Below are 18,165 nucleotides of genomic sequence, written 5' to 3'. Positions count from 1 at the left end.
TTGTTTGTTTTTTTGTCTTTTTAGGGCTGCACTGGTGGCATATGGAGATTCCCAAGCTAGAGGTCAAATTGAAGCTGTAGCTGCCGGACTACGTCACAGCCACAGCAACAACCTACACCACAGCTCATGGCAGTGCCAGATCTTTAACCCATTGAGGGAAGCCAGGGATTGAACCTTTGTCCTCATGGATGATGGTCTGATTCGTTTCCACTGAGCCATGACGGAAACTCCCTGAAGTGTTGTTTTTAGAATGTTTGTTAGACACACTTCAGGGGAGCCATCCTGGACTTAAGGGGAGAAGTTTGGGCTGAAGTTATAAATTGGTAAATCATCAGCACCAGCATTCAAGATGCTGGATTAGAGAGAGAGGATCAGTAATAGACCTTTGGAGTAAGTATGTCAACTGTAAGAGTTAAGGATGACATAGGCAAAGCGATTGAGGAGTAGAAACCAATGAGCTAGAAAGAAAACTGTAGAAAACTATAGTGTCTATATCTCAAGTGAAGAACGTGTATTAATGAGGAAGTGATTGTGTTAAATGCAATGAAATGAAGACTGAGAGTTGATCATTGGTGCGGCAATACAGAATTTGTGGTTGTTTATGGCAAGCAGTGTCAGTGAACTGATTAAGGCATAAGCCTGATTGGAGTAAGTTAGAGAATGGATGGGAGGAAAGGAGTTTTACATAGAGGGGTTGATAACTCTTAAGGAGTTTTACTGCAAGAGTAATTTAAAGGGAGTGGGACTAATTAGTGGGATTCTAGATGAAAAAAATACTTTTAGGGTGGGGAAAAATAAGTGTGTTTGTATACTGATGTGGATAATCCAATAAAGGACAGAACATAAGTAGTATAATCAAGAACACCCCATGTATAGGTCCAGAGAGTAGAAGAGAGGCTAGGATTTAGTATACATACCAAAACAACTAGGTTTAAATACAAATATAGATAGTTAATATGTGATAACAGATGGAAGGTAGAATATGTGGCTGCAAATGTTGGTAGATGAGGTGTTAGGAAAGTTCTCATCTGTTTGCTTCACTTTTCTCAAAGTAGGAAGCAGTGTCCTAGGCTAAAAGAATGGAATAGGACTATTGTGAAGTTGAGGAGGGAAGGAAAAGTAGAAACTTTTTCCATAGAGATTGGTAGAAAATAAATGAACTAAGAATATAATGTATAACTGCATGGCTTCAGTAAGAATCACCCTCAAGTTTGTGGTTGTGATTATGAATTTAACGCAAGACCAACCCAATTCATTGTTTGTTTTTCTAACCATTTTTAGCTGCCTGTGTGTAGGCATTGTTTGATTGAACCAGATCTTAGTTTTGTTAAGTGATAGGAAGCAATCCCTTAACAGATAATGAAAGCTTGGCAGCCTGAGATTAGAAATGAATAAGAAATAACAAAGGGAATGTTAACAGCATTAACAAAAAGCATGTATTAATTGTTTTGTATGTAGTCTCTAACAAATAATTTTTGGAATAGTTATCAATTTATTTTTTCCAACTAAAGGCATTGACAAGACTCCATCAGCTGAAACTTTTAGGTCATACTCTAGTTGTTGAATTTGCGAAAGAGCAAGATCAAGTTCATTCACCATGTCCCTCTTCAAGCACTGAAAAAAAGAAAAGGTATGTAGATGGTTAGATTTTCCTAACATTTTGAAGTATTTTTTTTCAATCATTTTTATTGGTCTTAGATTGTTTTCAGACTAGCAAGTAAATAATTCAGAAAAATAAATGATTATATATCTCTGCTGAGTCTAGGACATTAAAGCAATGTTTGCTCCTAATTGTGCGTTAGGAATTTGTTTTGATTTTATGTTAGGAATTAATCAATGTAAAGTTGGAAGAGAGTAGGCTAAAAGTATTTAGCTCTAAGTGGAAGGATGGTAACTAGTATAAAGTCTTTCTATTAGAGGTAGCAAGGTGTCATGAATAGTCATGGGCTGGTATTTGGTTCCCAGCTGAAATTTTTTGTAGTAACATATCCTTTATAAAATTGCTTTACACCAGTGGTTCTCAAAGTATAATCCCTGCTCCAGCTGCATCATCTAGGATCCTGGCTGAGATATAGATTCTTGGGCCTTAATTTAGTCCTACTGAATCAGAAATTTGGAGTGTTGAGGGTGGGAGGAGAATGAGACTCCAGCAGTCTGAGTTTTAATAAACCCTCATGAATGCATATTAAACAAATCTGTGTGACACAATTTTATATACCATATGAAAACTTCAATTTTTTTTTTCTTTGTTCAGTGAAATTTATCATAACATCTTCATAGGGTTGCTGTGAAAAATAAGTGAAAATGTGATGTGCCTTATATAATATCTGGAGTAGATATTCTTCTTAATTGGTGTTTGCTTAAGAAATAGTTGAAAGTTTTACGTATTATGGAAATGGAACTGTTTTAATAATGCCATGTTTGAAAAGATGTCTTTTTGTATGTAATTTTTCACTCTATTTCTAAAAATAAGGTCAACTTTGATTCTGTATTTCTTAGGTCTGATGATCCTATGGAAGATGATAAAGAAAAGAAAGAACTTGATTGTTTAACCATAGAAAATGGAATTGCACCAAACCATGGGTCAGCACTTTTTGTTTTTATTTCATTGTTCTTTTGGTCTTCTTCTGCATAAGTGGGTGGGTAGTGTGGGTTGGAGCGGGGGCGGGGGGGGGTGGTGTATTGCAAAGAAGATAATTTTTTGTCTTTTTTTTTTAGCTATTTCCTGGGCCGCTCCCGCGGCATATGGAGATTCCCAGGCTAGGGGTCCAATCAGAGCTGTAGCCACTGGCCTACACCAGAGCCACAGCAACGCGGGATCCAAGCCGCATCTGCGACCTACACCACAGCTCACGGCAACGCCGGATCGTTAACCCACTGAGCAAGGCCAGGGACCGAACCCGCAACCTCATGGTTCCTAGTCGGATTCGTTAATCACTGCGCCACGACGGGAACTCCAGAAGATAATTTTTAAAGGCTATTTTATTACATATCATGAATGTTAACCTATTAAACATTTTGAGTTATGAGTTTGTCACTGAATTTGGTCCTATTAAAATGTTCAGAGTTATAAGCTCTGATAAGAAATGCCATATTTTTCTATAATGGTATCAGAAGGCAAGTTTTTTTTTAAATATACTCATTTGGATCTATTAGGAAAAAAATACTCTTAGATTTATCATGTCATTTGAGTAATTTGCATGTTAATATTTCTCCTAAGTGAGTTATTGATATGAAACTTTTTAAACCAAATAAGCATTTTAAATATATATTTTTTAGGCTGACTTTTCCACTGAATTCATGCCTCAAGTATATGTACCCGCCACCTTCGAGCACAATCCTAGCAAACATAGTAAATGCTTTGGCAAGTGTGCCTAAGTTCTATGTACAGGTAAGTCTTCTAAACATTTTCTCAGAGTTAATACCTGTATAACTTGATAGGTCATTTTTCATCCTAATTCTCATACTTTTTTTTTATAATAGTATTAATTAGACTAATTCCTATAGGCAATGATATTTCAGTATTTTAAAAGTGTCTTAGTTCAGGCTGCTGTAACTGCCATAGACTAGGTGACTTTTAAACAATAGAAATTTTATTTTTCATAGTCTAGAGATTAAGTGGAGATCGTTTCAGTGTGCCAGCATGGTTAGGTTCCGTTGAAGGTCCCCTTCTGGGTTGCGGATAGCTATTTCCTCTTTTATCATCACATAGCTGAAAGAGGGTGAGGAAGTTCTCTGTTACGCTTTTTATAAGGGACACTAATCCCATTCATGAGGGTTCTACTCTTTTGACCTAATTACTTCCCAAAGGCCTCACCTCCTCAAACCATCACATTGAGGGTTAGGATTCAACATAACGAATTTTGGAGAGGGACACACACACACAGTCCATTGCAAAAGGTAATGAAATAATTATTGCATTCAACTAAAGGCTTTGTATAAACTACAGCATGAACATACTAATATGGTTGGTATTAATAATACTATAAATATAAGCTAATTTGGAAAATATAATTTATGGTAATTCTTTTTTACTTTTCTTTCTTAAAGGAAAAGGTACAGTGGACCCCTCAGCAAATTCTTGAAACTATTGACAAGATACTTCTTTGAAGTACATCATATAGATGATGATGATTATTTATTGTACTCTATTTCATAATTTCACAATAATTAGGAAAAAACATAGCATTTCAGGTTTTTACATTGGAAGAACATGACTTTTTATTAATGAGAATAATAGTATTTATAGAATTTACAGTCATTTTAGGAAGGCCAATCTTCTGTAATGTACCAGTGCCAGAAATGCACTGGTTTAGTCGTATCCTGGGATTATAAAGGCAAGAGATAGGCCTTCCTTTGCACTAAATTAATCAATAGTATTATTGCGAAGTTTGTAAGTACATAAAATATCAGCTGTGAATTGAATCATCGTTTTTCTATTTGATTTTAAATGCTTTACCACTTTATTTAAGGTGCTTCATCTTATGAATAAAATGAATTTGCCCACGCCTTTTGGACCAATTACTGCACGACCTCCAATGGTAAGATATTGGAAATTCTTAGAAATTTAAAATCCTTAGAATTTTCAAGATTCAAAATTTTTTTTTCTGAGGTGAGATTATTGAGGCTAAATTTTTACAAGTGTTATGCCAGTGACCTCTAATGTGTATTGAAAATAAAGAACAAATATAAAGTTAACATAGTAATAGTCAAGTGGAGCACTGAAAGTCGGAGAAAGCTAGAACACTAAAGAAATGCTTTTGGTAATAGAGGCCATCATTTCTGCCAGCGTTGTTCAGTTCTTTCACCTAGAACATCATGTTATTCTATAAGATAGTTACATTTAAGAACCTGAATTTCCAGGAGTTCCCATTGTGGCTCAGTGGTTAACAAATCCGAGTAGGAACCATGAGGTTGCAGGTTTGACCCCTGGCCTTGCTCAGTGGGTTAAGGATCCGGTGTTGCTGTGAGCTGTGGTGTAGGTTGCAGATGCAGCTCGAATCTGCATTACTGTGGCTCTGGCGTAGGCCGGTGGCTACAGCTCTGATTCAAGCTTAGACCCCTAGCCTGGGAACCTCCATATGCTGCGGGAGTGGCCTAGAAAAGTCAAAAAAAAAAAAAAAAAGAAAGAAACTGAATTTCCTAAAATTTCTATTGTTTTGATTTTATTGTTAATTTTCTGCATTAGCAGAAGATAAGAAGCATTGATAATTTTTAAATTAGAATTTACTATGCAAATCTGTCAGTAATTTAGATGGTAGGCTATGTTTGCTCTTGAGTAATTTTAGTTATTGTTTTGCTTAATACTCTTAGTACTTTCTTTAGATAACAGTAGTGAGAAATTATTATGAGGGCTAACATTTAAATAGAAAACTTGCTTCTATTGTGTATTGGCTGCTTTTCTAATGTGTATACAATTAGCTTCATAATTTTTCTTTGTAACCACAACACCTCAATGCCTGGCACATTGTAAGGGTGTTATATTAGATGTAATATGCTAGCTGTAGTTAACAAATAAAACTCAAGTCTTAGTCACTTAACATAAGTTACGTTTTACTCATGTCAAATCAATTTGGAAAGTAGGGCAAAATGATGTTTCCCTCTACTGAGTTATTCAGAGGACATAAGTTTTATTCACTGTGTGCAGTCCCAGGTTGGTGAGGATTTACCATTGAGCCTTGGGATCAAGGAAAAAGAAGACGTGTGGGAGTTTCCTTTTGTGAACATTGCATTGGCTAAAACTCGGGTAAAATCTAATTGCAAGGGAGGTTTGGAAATTTAGTCCATTTAGTTGCAAAGGAATAAGAAACAGGTTTTGTCCATAGCTAGCAGTCTGCCAAGACATGTTCCATCATATGTGTTGAATACATAAAAGAAAATCATGAGGTAGATATGAAAATCATGTATCTGAATGAAAATGGTTTTTTATTCTATGAACACCATAGATTGACACAGTATTTTTGCTTTTTTCATTTAATTAGTATGAAGACTATATGCCATTACATGCACCTCTTCCACCCACATCTCCTCAGCCACCAGAGGAACCCCCTTTGCCAGATGAGGAATTATCTAGTAAAGAATCAGAATATGAAAGCAGTGATGATGAAGACCGTCAAAGGTTTGTAATGTCAAATAATATTTGTTTAGATTCTAAGAAACATAAAATATGGGAAAAAGATTCTCTTGGTCTTCTTATTTTGCATATAGCTCTTCACAATTTGGGGTCCTTAGTTTGTCCATCCCCTCGAGGCATACATAATAGCTATAGATTAAAACCTGAGACTGGATGCAAGACCTAAAGGAAGCTTTTTCTATTCTGAGTAATTTTCTGGATTGATGATTATGGTATATGATTGATCCTCATTATTAATTCTGTATATGCAATTCTGCCTACTTGTTACAATTTATGTGTAACCTCAAAATCAATAATTACTGTGCTGTTTTGGTCTTCTGCATGTGCAGAATTGTGTAAAATTTTAGTTGATTGGCAATGCTTATTCCTAGATGAAGTAGAACAAGGTGAAATTCTGTCTTGTTTCAACTCATACTGTATCCAAGTGCCTTTTTCACTGTCTATTTAGTACCACGTTTTTTACAAAGAGAAGTAAATTGTTAGTAGTGTTCAGGTATATAATACACAGCATAGCCTAGAACAGGAATTGCTAAACGTTTTCTGTATAGGGCCAAAGAATTCTGTTATAGTGGGACAACAGCCGTAGATGACAACTTAATGAGTGTTTCCATCTTTAAACACAACTTTGAATTAAAAAAAAAAAAAAAACCTACAGCTGGTCCTTTGGCTGTAATTTGTCAACCTCTACCCTAAAAGACTTGTATTGGCAAGTGATGGGGGTTTTAGGCATATAATGCACAGAAATAGCCAGATGGAGGAATGGTTGACATGAGTCAAAGCAAAGCAGAGAATCCAGGCAACATATACAAGTAATCAGCAGCAACATGCTGTTATTGAGTCATCATCTACTTAAGTAGTGGTTCCATATGTATTCTCTTTCTAAGGAAAGAATTGAAATCAAAGTATAGGTAGGGCTGAAACTACAGCAGTGGGAGTGAATATCTGTTTTGAATAGAGACATTTAGGAAGACTGACAGTTCTTGATAGACAACTTCTTAACTTGTTGCTAAACAAAGAAGAGTGTAGAATATTGTAATGAGTTAAATACTTAACCTCTTTAAATTGCATTTTCTTATAATGATGATAATAAATACAAAGACTAGCCAAAACCTTTGTTGTTTTTTGTTTTATTTTGGTTTCCATTTAGGGATGCAGTGTGGAATTCTACAATTAATTGATCTTGAGTCATAAGAACAAAGCCGTTTCATGAACCAGTCTCTGGTTTCATACTTCTCTGTTGTCTTCCAGAAATAGTATAAAACATTACTACTATTTATTTGTTCAGAAAATATTTATTGATTGCTTACCTAACAGTGCCTTGCCCTGTTGTAAAGGCTTAATGTACTTTAGATGAGCAGTTTGTGAATATAACATGTTTTGTATGACTGGATTTATAAAAATATTGGTAAACCATGTTGTTAAGAGGTTTTAAAAATTTATAGCTTACGTTTTAATTTTTCCTCAAGGAGAAAGGTTTGCAGCCTATTTTAACTACCCTCTCCTCCTTCACTGCATTTTATCATGTTTATTTTGCTTTCAAATTTCACAAATTTAACCGGAAGAAGTAGAGCAGTGATTAGTGGTTTTTGAACTTCTGCTCTTCGGAAGCACTGTATCCTATCCTATGGAAGATAGAAGAAAGCCTAGACAAAATCTATTCTAAATATTATTCATGATCAAAATGAAATAAGCTATGTACAAGGTATCAGTTGTCACACATTGGTTGATTAAGCTGCTTTAAAGTATAGTGTTTGAAAACTCTGTTCCCAAGTTATTTGTATGAATGATGCTATCCAAAAATTATGCACAATATATTTTTTAAAGTACTGAAGTTCAGGGCTCTCTTTAATAATTAGAATATGAATCAAAATAATTTTCTCTCTAAGCTCATTCAAGAAAAGAACAGTAAAATTACACAGATTATATTTAGTGTATCCTGTTCAACTTTTTGTCATCAATGTTTAGTCATTTATTGGGGCAACTAATAATTTTATTATAATGTATTTAAAAATTGACAAATTGCAATGTAGTGAATTCCCAGTTTCTTCAAACTAAGAAGGGAGATTTATAACTTGCATTTTTGTCAAATTGATTGTATGTTAATTAATGACTTAGAAATTATACTTGTTATATAAATTATTTTATAATTTAAGCCCAAATAGAAATTTAAGCTTAATAGAAACAGTAATGAATAGCTTATGTTTCTACATAACAGAATAGTTTTTACTTTCCCTTCCTCCAATGTAGAATGACTAAACTAATGGAACTAGCAAATCTTCAGCCCAAAAGACCAAAAACAATAAAGCAGCGCCATGCGAGAAAAAAGAGAAAAATAAAGGATATGTTGAATACACCATCATCTGCTTCACACAGGTAATTTTGTTTTGGGTTGTAAAATAAGGTTTCTGTATGTACTTTGTCTACCTGCTTAACTCACATCATTCCTCAGTCTGGCTTTTATTTCATTTACCAGTGACTTCCTATTTGCCAAATTCACAAGTATTCATAATTCAGTCCAAGTTGATATTGCCAGCATTTGATACTATTAGCTACCCTGGGCTTTGAAATTGTCCACCATTAATTTTACATTTTCTTTGTTTGTTTCTCAGCTTACTGCCTCTCTTCCATTTCTCCTTTTTTTTTCTTTCTTTTATGCTTTTCACTCACTCACTCCCTTGCTTTTTATTTCTTTTAAAGATTTGGTTCCATATATCCCCATCTTCTGTTCATAGTTTCAAATTTATTGTTAATCTCATTAATTTTTATCATTCACCTATTGCAGCTAATAGATTCCAAATCTCCCTCTCCAGATTTAACCCCCTGAGATCTGAAGTCTTCATTTCTAGCTTCCAGGTGGCATACTCAAAGTGTCTTGTAGGCACTTAAGATATTATCCAAAACAAAAGCCATTTATTTTCCTTTCATTATCTCTCTTCATGTGCTTTCACGGTTTTGATAATGCTATCACCAATGTGCTTATATGAAATTTTGTTAGTTTTTCCTAAATCTACTACTTGATGTTAAACATTTTTTTTACTTCAAAGTACGACACCATGTCAAAGTTCATGACTTAGCAAACAGGACCCACCTTTAAATATTTATTGAATGTATGACAAGTTGCCTGTTAAATATCATTTAGTTTGGAGCATACTTCCAAAGCTTAATGCCATCTTTTCTAAAAGTGAGTTAATAGTGTTATGAGAAAGTAAGCCATATGCAGGTAAACGACATAGAAAAAGATATAACTAAGAATGAAGGGTTGCAAGAAAGGAGAGGTCACAGTCAGTTAAGAAACCTGGAAAGACTTTAAGAGGGAGGAGTCATTTGAACTGGTCTTGAAAAATGAGAGAAGGGAAGAGATACCTAGTGTGAATGGTAAAGTGAGTGATTCTAGACGTAGGAAAATTTGTTGCATAGGAATAGAAATGATGAAAGGGAAAGCTAAAGGGATGTGAAGATACCTGTCTTAAATGTTAGATTATGATGTTTGAATATATTGAAGGAGCCGTTATAATATGATTGCCATTTTTAAAAAATTAAGAATTTGTTTCAGACTTCGTTATCTTATAATAAATTCTGCAGTAAATATGCGGATTTGGGCTGATGTTCAGGGCTATCGGTATGAAATAGTTTAATTAGATACAAGTTAACTTCCCACTGTCTTTTTTTTTTTTTTTTTTTGGCTGCACCTGCAGCATATGGAAGTTCCTGGGTTGGGGATGGAATCCAAGCTGCAGCTGCAACCTGTACCACAGCTGCGGCAACCCACTGTTCTGAGCCAGGTATCAAACCCGTGCCACTGCAGAGACAAGGCCAGATCTTCAACCCTCTACACCACAGCAGGAACTCCCCACTATGTTTTAAACCTTTTGTTTATAGTAGAGAAATTGCCAAAGAAATAGTATTCATTAATGTGTATTTTGTTTGAAATATATTGTCCTTTCTTTCCTTTTTGACTGATTACTTGACATTTTGCATTAACATATTTTTTTTGAAATTGTGGCAGAAATTTTACTTGCCTGTCTGCCATGGAATTCTTTTTATTTTATTCATATCTTGATCAGTGAAAATTGCCATTAATTGTGATTTTAATTTTATTCAACTTTTCTACAATGTAAATTTAATTTGAGCTTATAACTTTATAAGTGGAGAAAGGAGTTTTTTAAAATGATCTTTTTACATTTTTAAAGGAATGAGTCTTTAATCTTTGGGTTTTTTACATTATTATTTCATGTTGTCTAATATGTGTATTTCCCACCTGTGTGTGTCTTGATATCACAGTCCCATACTTTTAATCTCAATAGCAGCACTGAACAATTAAAAATTAATACAATTGACCCTTAACACATATTTGAACTGTGTGGGCACTTACACAGATATTTTTTTCAGTAAGTTCTATAGTGCTACATGATCTGAGGTTATTTGAATCCCTGAATATAGAACTGTGAATACAGAGGAACCATGGATCTGGAGGGCTGACTACAAAGTTATATAGAGATTTTTGACTACTTCATTGTGGGATCCCTAGCAACTGTCATGTGAACCAAATTAAATTTTCCATTAACCACATTAAAAGATAAAATATTAATAATATATTTTAAAATAATTATATCTGAAGTATTATTACAGCATATAATTAATATAAAAAGTTATTGAGATATTTTCCATTTCTTTTTTTACACAAACTTGTTAAACTCTGGTGTATATTTTTTACTTAGAGCATAACTACAGCAACATTTCAAGTCCTCTTTAGCCACATGTGACTTGTGGCTGGCCACTTTATAGCATAGCTATCCAATATATAGAATCTAGCATACAGTGCATAAAAGCTTTTATTAAACATAGAATGAACTTTTTTTATAATGGGTAAGTATCCTGAAGTTTGGAACCAATAGTCCTAAAATCCTGTTTCTGTCATTTACTGAGTGACTTTATGCAGTGTCTTAACATCTGTTAACCTCAAACTCCTATATATCTAAACTAGGAATTTAATGATAACCATATTAGAGCATTTGCTAGAATTTATTGGAGTATTAAATATAAGTTACTTTGTACACTGCCTATAGTGTATTTTAGATTTTAAAGGTAAATATGAAATAATATTTTACTCAGAATTTTCTTTGCAATTACAAAGTAACGCTGTGATTGTTTATAAACAGCAATTTACATCCAGTGCTGTTACCTTCGGATGTATTTGACCAGCCACAACCTGTAGGTAATAAAAAAATTGAATTCCATATATCTACTGACATGCCAGCTGCATTTAAGAATGATTTAGAAAAGGAGCAAAATTCTGAAGAACAAAATTGTGGTAAGCACATTTTAGTTCTTTAATATGCTATGTAAAAATTCTTCTCAGTCAGTTCTTGGTGTTAGAATTAAAGTTTATGTTTCTATATTTTAGTATTTGTGAACTATGTTTTAAAAAATAGGCAGTTATGTCTTCCTTAGTGGCATGGAATACTACCCATTTCAAACTTTTTTATAAAACTAAAATTAGTGCTTAATGGTAAGATTGTCACTGTTACCTTTTACTAGTAATGAACTCTAGGGTGAAATTTAGTCTGTTTTTTGCTGATTTTTACACTAAAAATACAAATTTCTTATATTGGTTTATTTTTCATTGCTTGTTAAATATGATGTTTTATGGTTTTATTAGCATAATTGTATGTTAGGAAAACAGCAGTGTGATTACCTTGTGAGTTGTAGATTTTATGTAATTTTGTTTTAATCTAAAAGATTTGGAAGTTTGTTTACCAAGATATTATTCTTTAGCTTAAAGATAATATATTGAAATTATGAGTTTTTTTTCTGCTTAGTTAATACATTAATACGATTTTATAATGGCATCTCTTCTTTAATTTTTAAATTTCAGAATAATACCAGCTTAAAGAAAATGTAATCAAAACAGGAGCACATAAAGTTTTAAAAAGTTAACACCTCAGATCCAACTGTTCCCTATTCCATTACTTAGAGATAATCATTTTTAGTAATTTGATATGAAGATCGTCCTTCCAGATCTTATCTTACTCTTGTATAAAAACATTTTATTTTCCCTTCTTTTTTTAAATGGCCATCATGGGTTACTTTTTATGGCTGCATAATACTCCATGGAATAGTTACATCAATCTTTATCTAATCGTACTGTATTCATAGTTGAGGTTGTTTCCATTTTTTTTTATTTTTACAGAAAATACTGGAATACACATTTTTGTACATATATCTGAGCACTTACGTGAATATAGGATAGATTTCAAATAAGTATTGAGAATGTACTGGGTTCAAAACTAATTGGTTTTAATTCCTGTCTCTGTGATGGTTAGTGAGAATGCATTGCCTTTTCAGACAGCTACTTTTTGATTTCCATATTTAATATTTTTCTTTTTGAATGGTTTTCTTTCTTTTTTTTATTTTTTACTGTTATTTCCCCAACACTTTTTTTCCCACTGTACAGCATGAGGACCTAGTTATACATACATGTATACATAATTTTTTCTCCCATTGTCATGCTGCGTTGTAAGTATCTAGACATAGTTGTCAGTGCTACACAGCAGGATCTCATTGTTAATCTCATGGCTAGTCACTCTTTGATATGAACTTTTTTTTTTAAGCTTAATTGACTCAAGTCATCCCATTCTCTGTCAGTGTATAATATCAATATATCAATGTAATGCTGAAGTAATGTTTTCAAAGTTTATCTTTTAAAGCAATTTTTAAAGTTTTTCTTCTTCAAAGTGTTTAAAAAGTAAAAGTTTTTTCTCTTACTGATATCTTCAGGCCACAATACAATACAAATTGTGGATTGTACAACAGTTGTTCTATATTATGAGGAGATTTTTATAATCCTAAATGTGGCATATTATTTGAATCATTTTCACAGCCATTTTACAATTTGGTTTGGCTTTTTGAGTAGTATAACTAAAATTTTTTCTAGTGAATGTTTAATCCTGTCTTCTAAACTTTCTCCCCTAAACTAGTTTTATTTTTACTGAAGCTAAAACTCATGTTTTCTGAATGAAATCCATTATTCTGCAATTCTAAATTTTTTGAAAAGATCAGTGTTTTTGATTTTTCTAATCAAATGAATAGATAATTAAGTTCAAATACTTTTTTTTTTCCTTAACTGCTTATAGGACTAAGGTTTGATTTTGCTTTTTGTTTTTTTTTGTTTTGTTTTTTGTGGTTTTTTTTTTTTTAATGAAGAGGGGTATAATGGATTTTTTTTTTTAGTATCCTCAAATACAAGTGTCTTATGTTATGGTTTTCATGTATAGTGACAGAGCTGAATAGTCATGACGAAAACCATATGTCTTGCAAAGCCTAAAATATTTACTGTTTGAACCTTTATAGAAAAAGTTTGCTTACCCCTGTTTCAAAGTATTGAGAAAAACACCCAAGGGTTTTAATGTTAAAAGGTATCTTAAAAATGGAAATCAAAAACTATTCCTGAAGTAGGAATTTTCAATGGATAATAGTATCAATGTTCATTCTTAGATTTACCTGCTTCTGGAGTTGATGCATCCAATAAAGGATTTGGAAAAATCTTCCCCAAACCAAATATGAGCATTGCAGAGGAGATCAAAGAAGACTCTGATGAAATGCCATCAGAATGTATTTCTAGAAGGGAGTTGGAAAAGGGCAGAATTTCTCGAGAAGGTAATTTAATGAAATGAACCAGCGCTTACTCCATTTTATATTTCTTTGGCCCTGTAAGAAACAGAACAGATCTCTTCATGTTATTTACCTTATTTCAAACACATACTTCAAAACATCTCTAGTTAATGTTCTTAATCACCACTTTTGGTTTTTACTACCCATACTTCATAAGTAGGTAAGTATCTCTCAATAAAATGTTTCTAGTATATATTTGAAAAATGTTTTATTTTCATTCCTGAAACTTTTATGTGACATCCTAAATCAGTGTGGTCCACAGCCTGGAATTCTATATTCTGACAATTGACAGACCACCCAATACTGCCTGAGATGTATGCAAAGCAGTTACTTGTCTCAAAAAAGTAAAAGCCTTTCTTTATTAGTTTTATATCCTGACATGATACTCTTTTACTTCTCATGGATTTTTCCTGTTGTAGTGTTTTAGGAAAATATTTAGGGGTTTTAGATTGGCATTTAACACATTGTATTTTTTCCCATAATAATAGGAACCAGACCCCCACCTCACATTTTTTTTTTCTTGCATTCTAGGGCTGCACCTGCAGCATATGAAAGTTCCCAGGCTAGGAGTTGAATCAGAGTTGCATCTGCGACCTACACCACAACTCACAGCAATTCCAGATCCTTAACCCATTAAGTGAAGCCAGGGATCGAACCCCCATCTTCATGGATAACTTGTCAGGTTCGTTACCCCTGAGCCACAACTGGAACTTCCCCAACTAGCAATTTTGATTGGAATTATTTTTGACCTAGTTGTCAGGAACAGATTATGGACATTATATAGGAGTGGCTGTAGAGAGATTCAGGATGCACAGTTTGTCAGAAATACCTGATTGTTATGTTTGAGTATTACATTCTTACATTTGAATATATTAATGCTTGGTAGTTTAGGAGACTGACTTTAGCAAAACAGTTACGCAAATAATTTATAGCATCTTAATTTGCTTCATTTTTTTTTTAAATAACTCATCTTGAAGGTAACCTTTTAAGAATTATAATACTAAATATTTTAGTGAATATATTTTAGTTGTTTTAGATGCCTGAAAATTTTACACTTATTTTCATAATGTCACTTTAGATTTTTAATGGGTATTTTTATCCTTAGTAACTTTGCCATTAGTTTTTGGTTTTAACAATTTCATAATGCATATTTTGTCTATTTAACAATTACATTTGAATTTTGTTATGGTTTTTCTTTGAAAAATTAATGAGCCTGTCTTAATTTTATATCTTTGTTTTGTTTTTATGTAAGAAATGGAAACACTTTCAGTTTTTAGAAGCTATGAACCTGGTGAACCAAACTGTAGAATTTATGTAAAGAATTTAGCTAAACATGTTCAAGAAAAGGTAAGTTGAATTTATATAAGTTGGTTTTATTATTTTGTGTGTGTGTGGGTTTTTTTGGTTTTTTTGGTTTTTTTTCCTGGACTTCCTTATTAGTCTTTCCTTGTTTGAAATTCTAGGACCTTAAATTTATTTTTGGAAGATATGTTGACTTTTCATCAGAAACACAACGGATAATGTAAGTGAAATTTATGTTTTCAAATTACATTTTGTTTTTAATCTGTTATTTTTCTTTATCATCTTTTCCCTCTGGAAAATTATATGAAGAAATTGTTCTTGCCTGTTGCACAATTAGTCTTGTAGATGTTTAGAGCAAGTGTCAGAAAACTTTAAATGAGCAGGTAATAAAAATTTAATGTTTTTATGTTATCACAGTCGATACACTGTCTGTTGCAGCTACTCAGTTTTGTCTTATGAAAGCAACCATAAACAGTACATAAATGAATACTAATAGCTGCATTCCAGTAAAACTTTATTTGTAACCACAAATAAAGTTTAATTCTGACCTTAATCTCTAGCTTTCAATCAGTGGTTCTCAAATTTTAACTTACATAAAATAGCTTAGTAAAATCATTGCCTTGGTCTGTCCCTAGATAGTCTGGTTTTCTAGGTTAAGGTATAGGGTCCATGAATTTGTGTTTCTAATAAGCTCATGGATGATGCCAAAGCTGTCGTTCCAAAGATGATATTTTGAAAACTAGTGTTTTAATGATTCATCCAGGAGTATATGACAGTCTGGCAGATTTTTTTTATATTTCTAATCTGGCAGAAATTTCTTTTGGTTGTGCTGCAGTTAAGCAAGGCTTCTAATTTTATGAAAGCAATAGGGAGGGATATGATTTGTGAATGATACAAACATTTATGTTTAGAGTTAGAATTTGATTAAAATTTTATAATTAGTTAACTCCAGAGTACGTATGACCATATAAATTAGAAGTAAAGAAAATTAGAAAATGTAAGGAGAGAGGCTTTTGAATGGAGGTAAAATAGAGAAGTCACTCTAAATAGGTAATTTTGATTTAATCTTCATGTGAAACTAATATTTTTAAAGTCTTATCTGGGATGTTAACCTTTTTATACAGGCACGCACAAGAAGCACCATGTCTTAAAATTGTCCATTTATGTTCATTAGTGGCAGATAGCTCTTCCTAAAAGAATATTTAGTTTCTTTTGCTGGTAATGCAAAATACTGGCCATTTTTCTTCTTGCTGACTTTGGATCCTGATCATAAGGAGAAAAAATAAAAATTTTAAAAATATGAATGTGTGGGAGTTCCCGTCCTGGCGCAGTGCTTAACCAATACGACTAGGAACCATGAGGTTTCGGGTTCGATCCCTGGCCTTGCTCAGTGGGTTAACGATCCGGCGTTGCCGTGAGCTGTGGTGTAGGTTGCGGACGCGGCTCGGATCCCGCGTTGCTGTGGCTCTGGCGTAGGCCAGTGGCTACAGCTCCAATTCGACCCCTAGCCTGGGAACCTCCATATGCCGCAGGAGCGGCCCAAAGAAATAGCAAAGAGACAAAAAAAAAAGAAAAAAAAATATGAATGTGTGTATGTGTATATGTATCACATGTAAATATATACCTTATATGTATTGTGTGTATGTGTATATTAAAAATGTATATGAATATGCATTCTTTCTATTTCTAGTATTACCTGCCATTTGAATTTTAGGGGGAAACATAAGTCTATATTGAGAAATCTGTACACATCAAAATAATAAATAATTGTTTCCTGTGGGACTGGTCTTGTGATTTTTTTTAGGAAAAAAATTTCACTGCATTTTGGATACTTATAAAATTCTTTATATGCTTTTCCTAGTCTTCTAGACTATCAAAATGGCAGGTAGTACTTCAGTTGTAAATTACAGTCTTTTTTTTAAGTAGTTTTGAGTATGGTTTTCTCCCTCAAAATGCTGAGGAATGAGTACACTAGGAGATTATAGAAGACCACACTTGGAATGCAAAAATCTGGTTCATGTTTTTATCTCTAACTTTAGCTATCTGTGTGACCATGAAGAAGTCACTCAGTCTCTGTAAAATGGTGATTTTGACTAGATCAGTGAAGTCTCTTCCTGATCTGAAATTCCATGTTACTTTTCTGTAGTTCCTGTCATGACAGCCCATCTATTCTTGTTTGTATACTTGTTTTTGTCACTCGAGTAAGTAGTTTTGAATTCAGTGCATGACATTTTCGTAAAAGTAAATCTATGAAATAAAAACTTTAACAGTTTGCTTTTATAGTTGCTAATAATAAAATTTTTAAGTCACATGCATTTATAATAGCTAAAAAAAGATAACCCAATTCAAACATACATTACCTATTATAGAATCAATTTTAGAAAGCCTGAGTAATTAACATACTAGTCAGATATTATAGTCATTTTTACTCCAAAATAACAAAATTTTAAATTGCTCAACACATTCCAAGAATTCATCAGAATTCTTTGACATTCTTTCTTTTTTTTTAAGGGCTGCACACCTGGCATATGGAAGCTTTCAGGCTAGGGGTTGAATTGAAGCTATAGCTGCCAGGCTACACTGTAGCCACAGCAGCGCCAGATCAGAGCCACGTCTGCCACCAACACCACAGCTTACAACACCACCAGATCCTTAACCCACTGAATGAGGCCAGGGATCGAAACCCTGTCCTCATGGATACTAGTTGTGTTTGTTACCATAAACCATGACAGGAACTCCTGCTTTGACATTCTTTGACGCCAAACCATCCTTTCTTCCTTGACTTCTAGGTTTGATATACGCTTGATGAAAGAAGGTCGCATGAAAGGACAAGCATTCATTGGACTTCCAAATGAAAAAGCAGCAGCAAAAGCATTAAAGGAAGCTAATGGATATGTTCTTTTTGGAAAACCTATGGTAGTTGTATCCTTCAAATCAGTCTGTTATAAGACTGTGTGGTTTTTAGGAGTAAAGGTATAATTGAAACCGTTTTTTATATAACCCTTTAGAAATCTCAGCAGCTGGCATTCTAGCTCAGTTATGGATATATTTAATTGAGT

General features: G+C 33.3%; 1 protein-coding gene across 4 annotated transcripts in view; it reads left to right on the top strand.

The window, feature by feature from the left end:
- The window catches only part of RNPC3 (RNA binding region (RNP1, RRM) containing 3), a 47,564-nt gene that overhangs the window by 4,985 nt on the left and 24,414 nt on the right, over positions 1-18,165 (top strand). For all 4 annotated transcript variants that reach the window (XR_007135593.1, XR_007135594.1, XR_007135595.1 and 1 more), the window contains exons 3-13: positions 1,512-1,630; positions 2,500-2,583; positions 3,280-3,391; positions 4,473-4,541; positions 5,982-6,118; positions 8,381-8,506; positions 11,293-11,444; positions 13,628-13,789; positions 15,057-15,151; positions 15,268-15,326; positions 17,896-18,028. Coding sequence is in view for 1 of the 4 variants with exons in the window: in XM_047785166.1 (XP_047641122.1) it covers positions 1,512-1,630; positions 2,500-2,583; positions 3,280-3,391; positions 4,473-4,541; positions 5,982-6,118; positions 8,381-8,506; positions 11,293-11,444; positions 13,628-13,789; positions 15,057-15,151; positions 15,268-15,326; positions 17,896-18,028 (1,248 nt within the window). In the remaining 3 variants the exon portion in view is untranslated. The remainder of the gene's footprint in view (positions 1-1,511; positions 1,631-2,499; positions 2,584-3,279; positions 3,392-4,472; positions 4,542-5,981; positions 6,119-8,380; positions 8,507-11,292; positions 11,445-13,627; positions 13,790-15,056; positions 15,152-15,267; positions 15,327-17,895; positions 18,029-18,165) is intronic.

The sequence above is a fragment of the Phacochoerus africanus genome, chromosome 6 (genome assembly GCF_016906955.1).
Source record: "Phacochoerus africanus isolate WHEZ1 chromosome 6, ROS_Pafr_v1, whole genome shotgun sequence".
NCBI classification, from domain to species: Eukaryota; Metazoa; Chordata; class Mammalia; order Artiodactyla; family Suidae; genus Phacochoerus; species Phacochoerus africanus.
The sequence above is the reverse complement of the archived record's forward strand: the minus strand, read 5'-3'. Positions and strand labels throughout refer to the sequence as shown.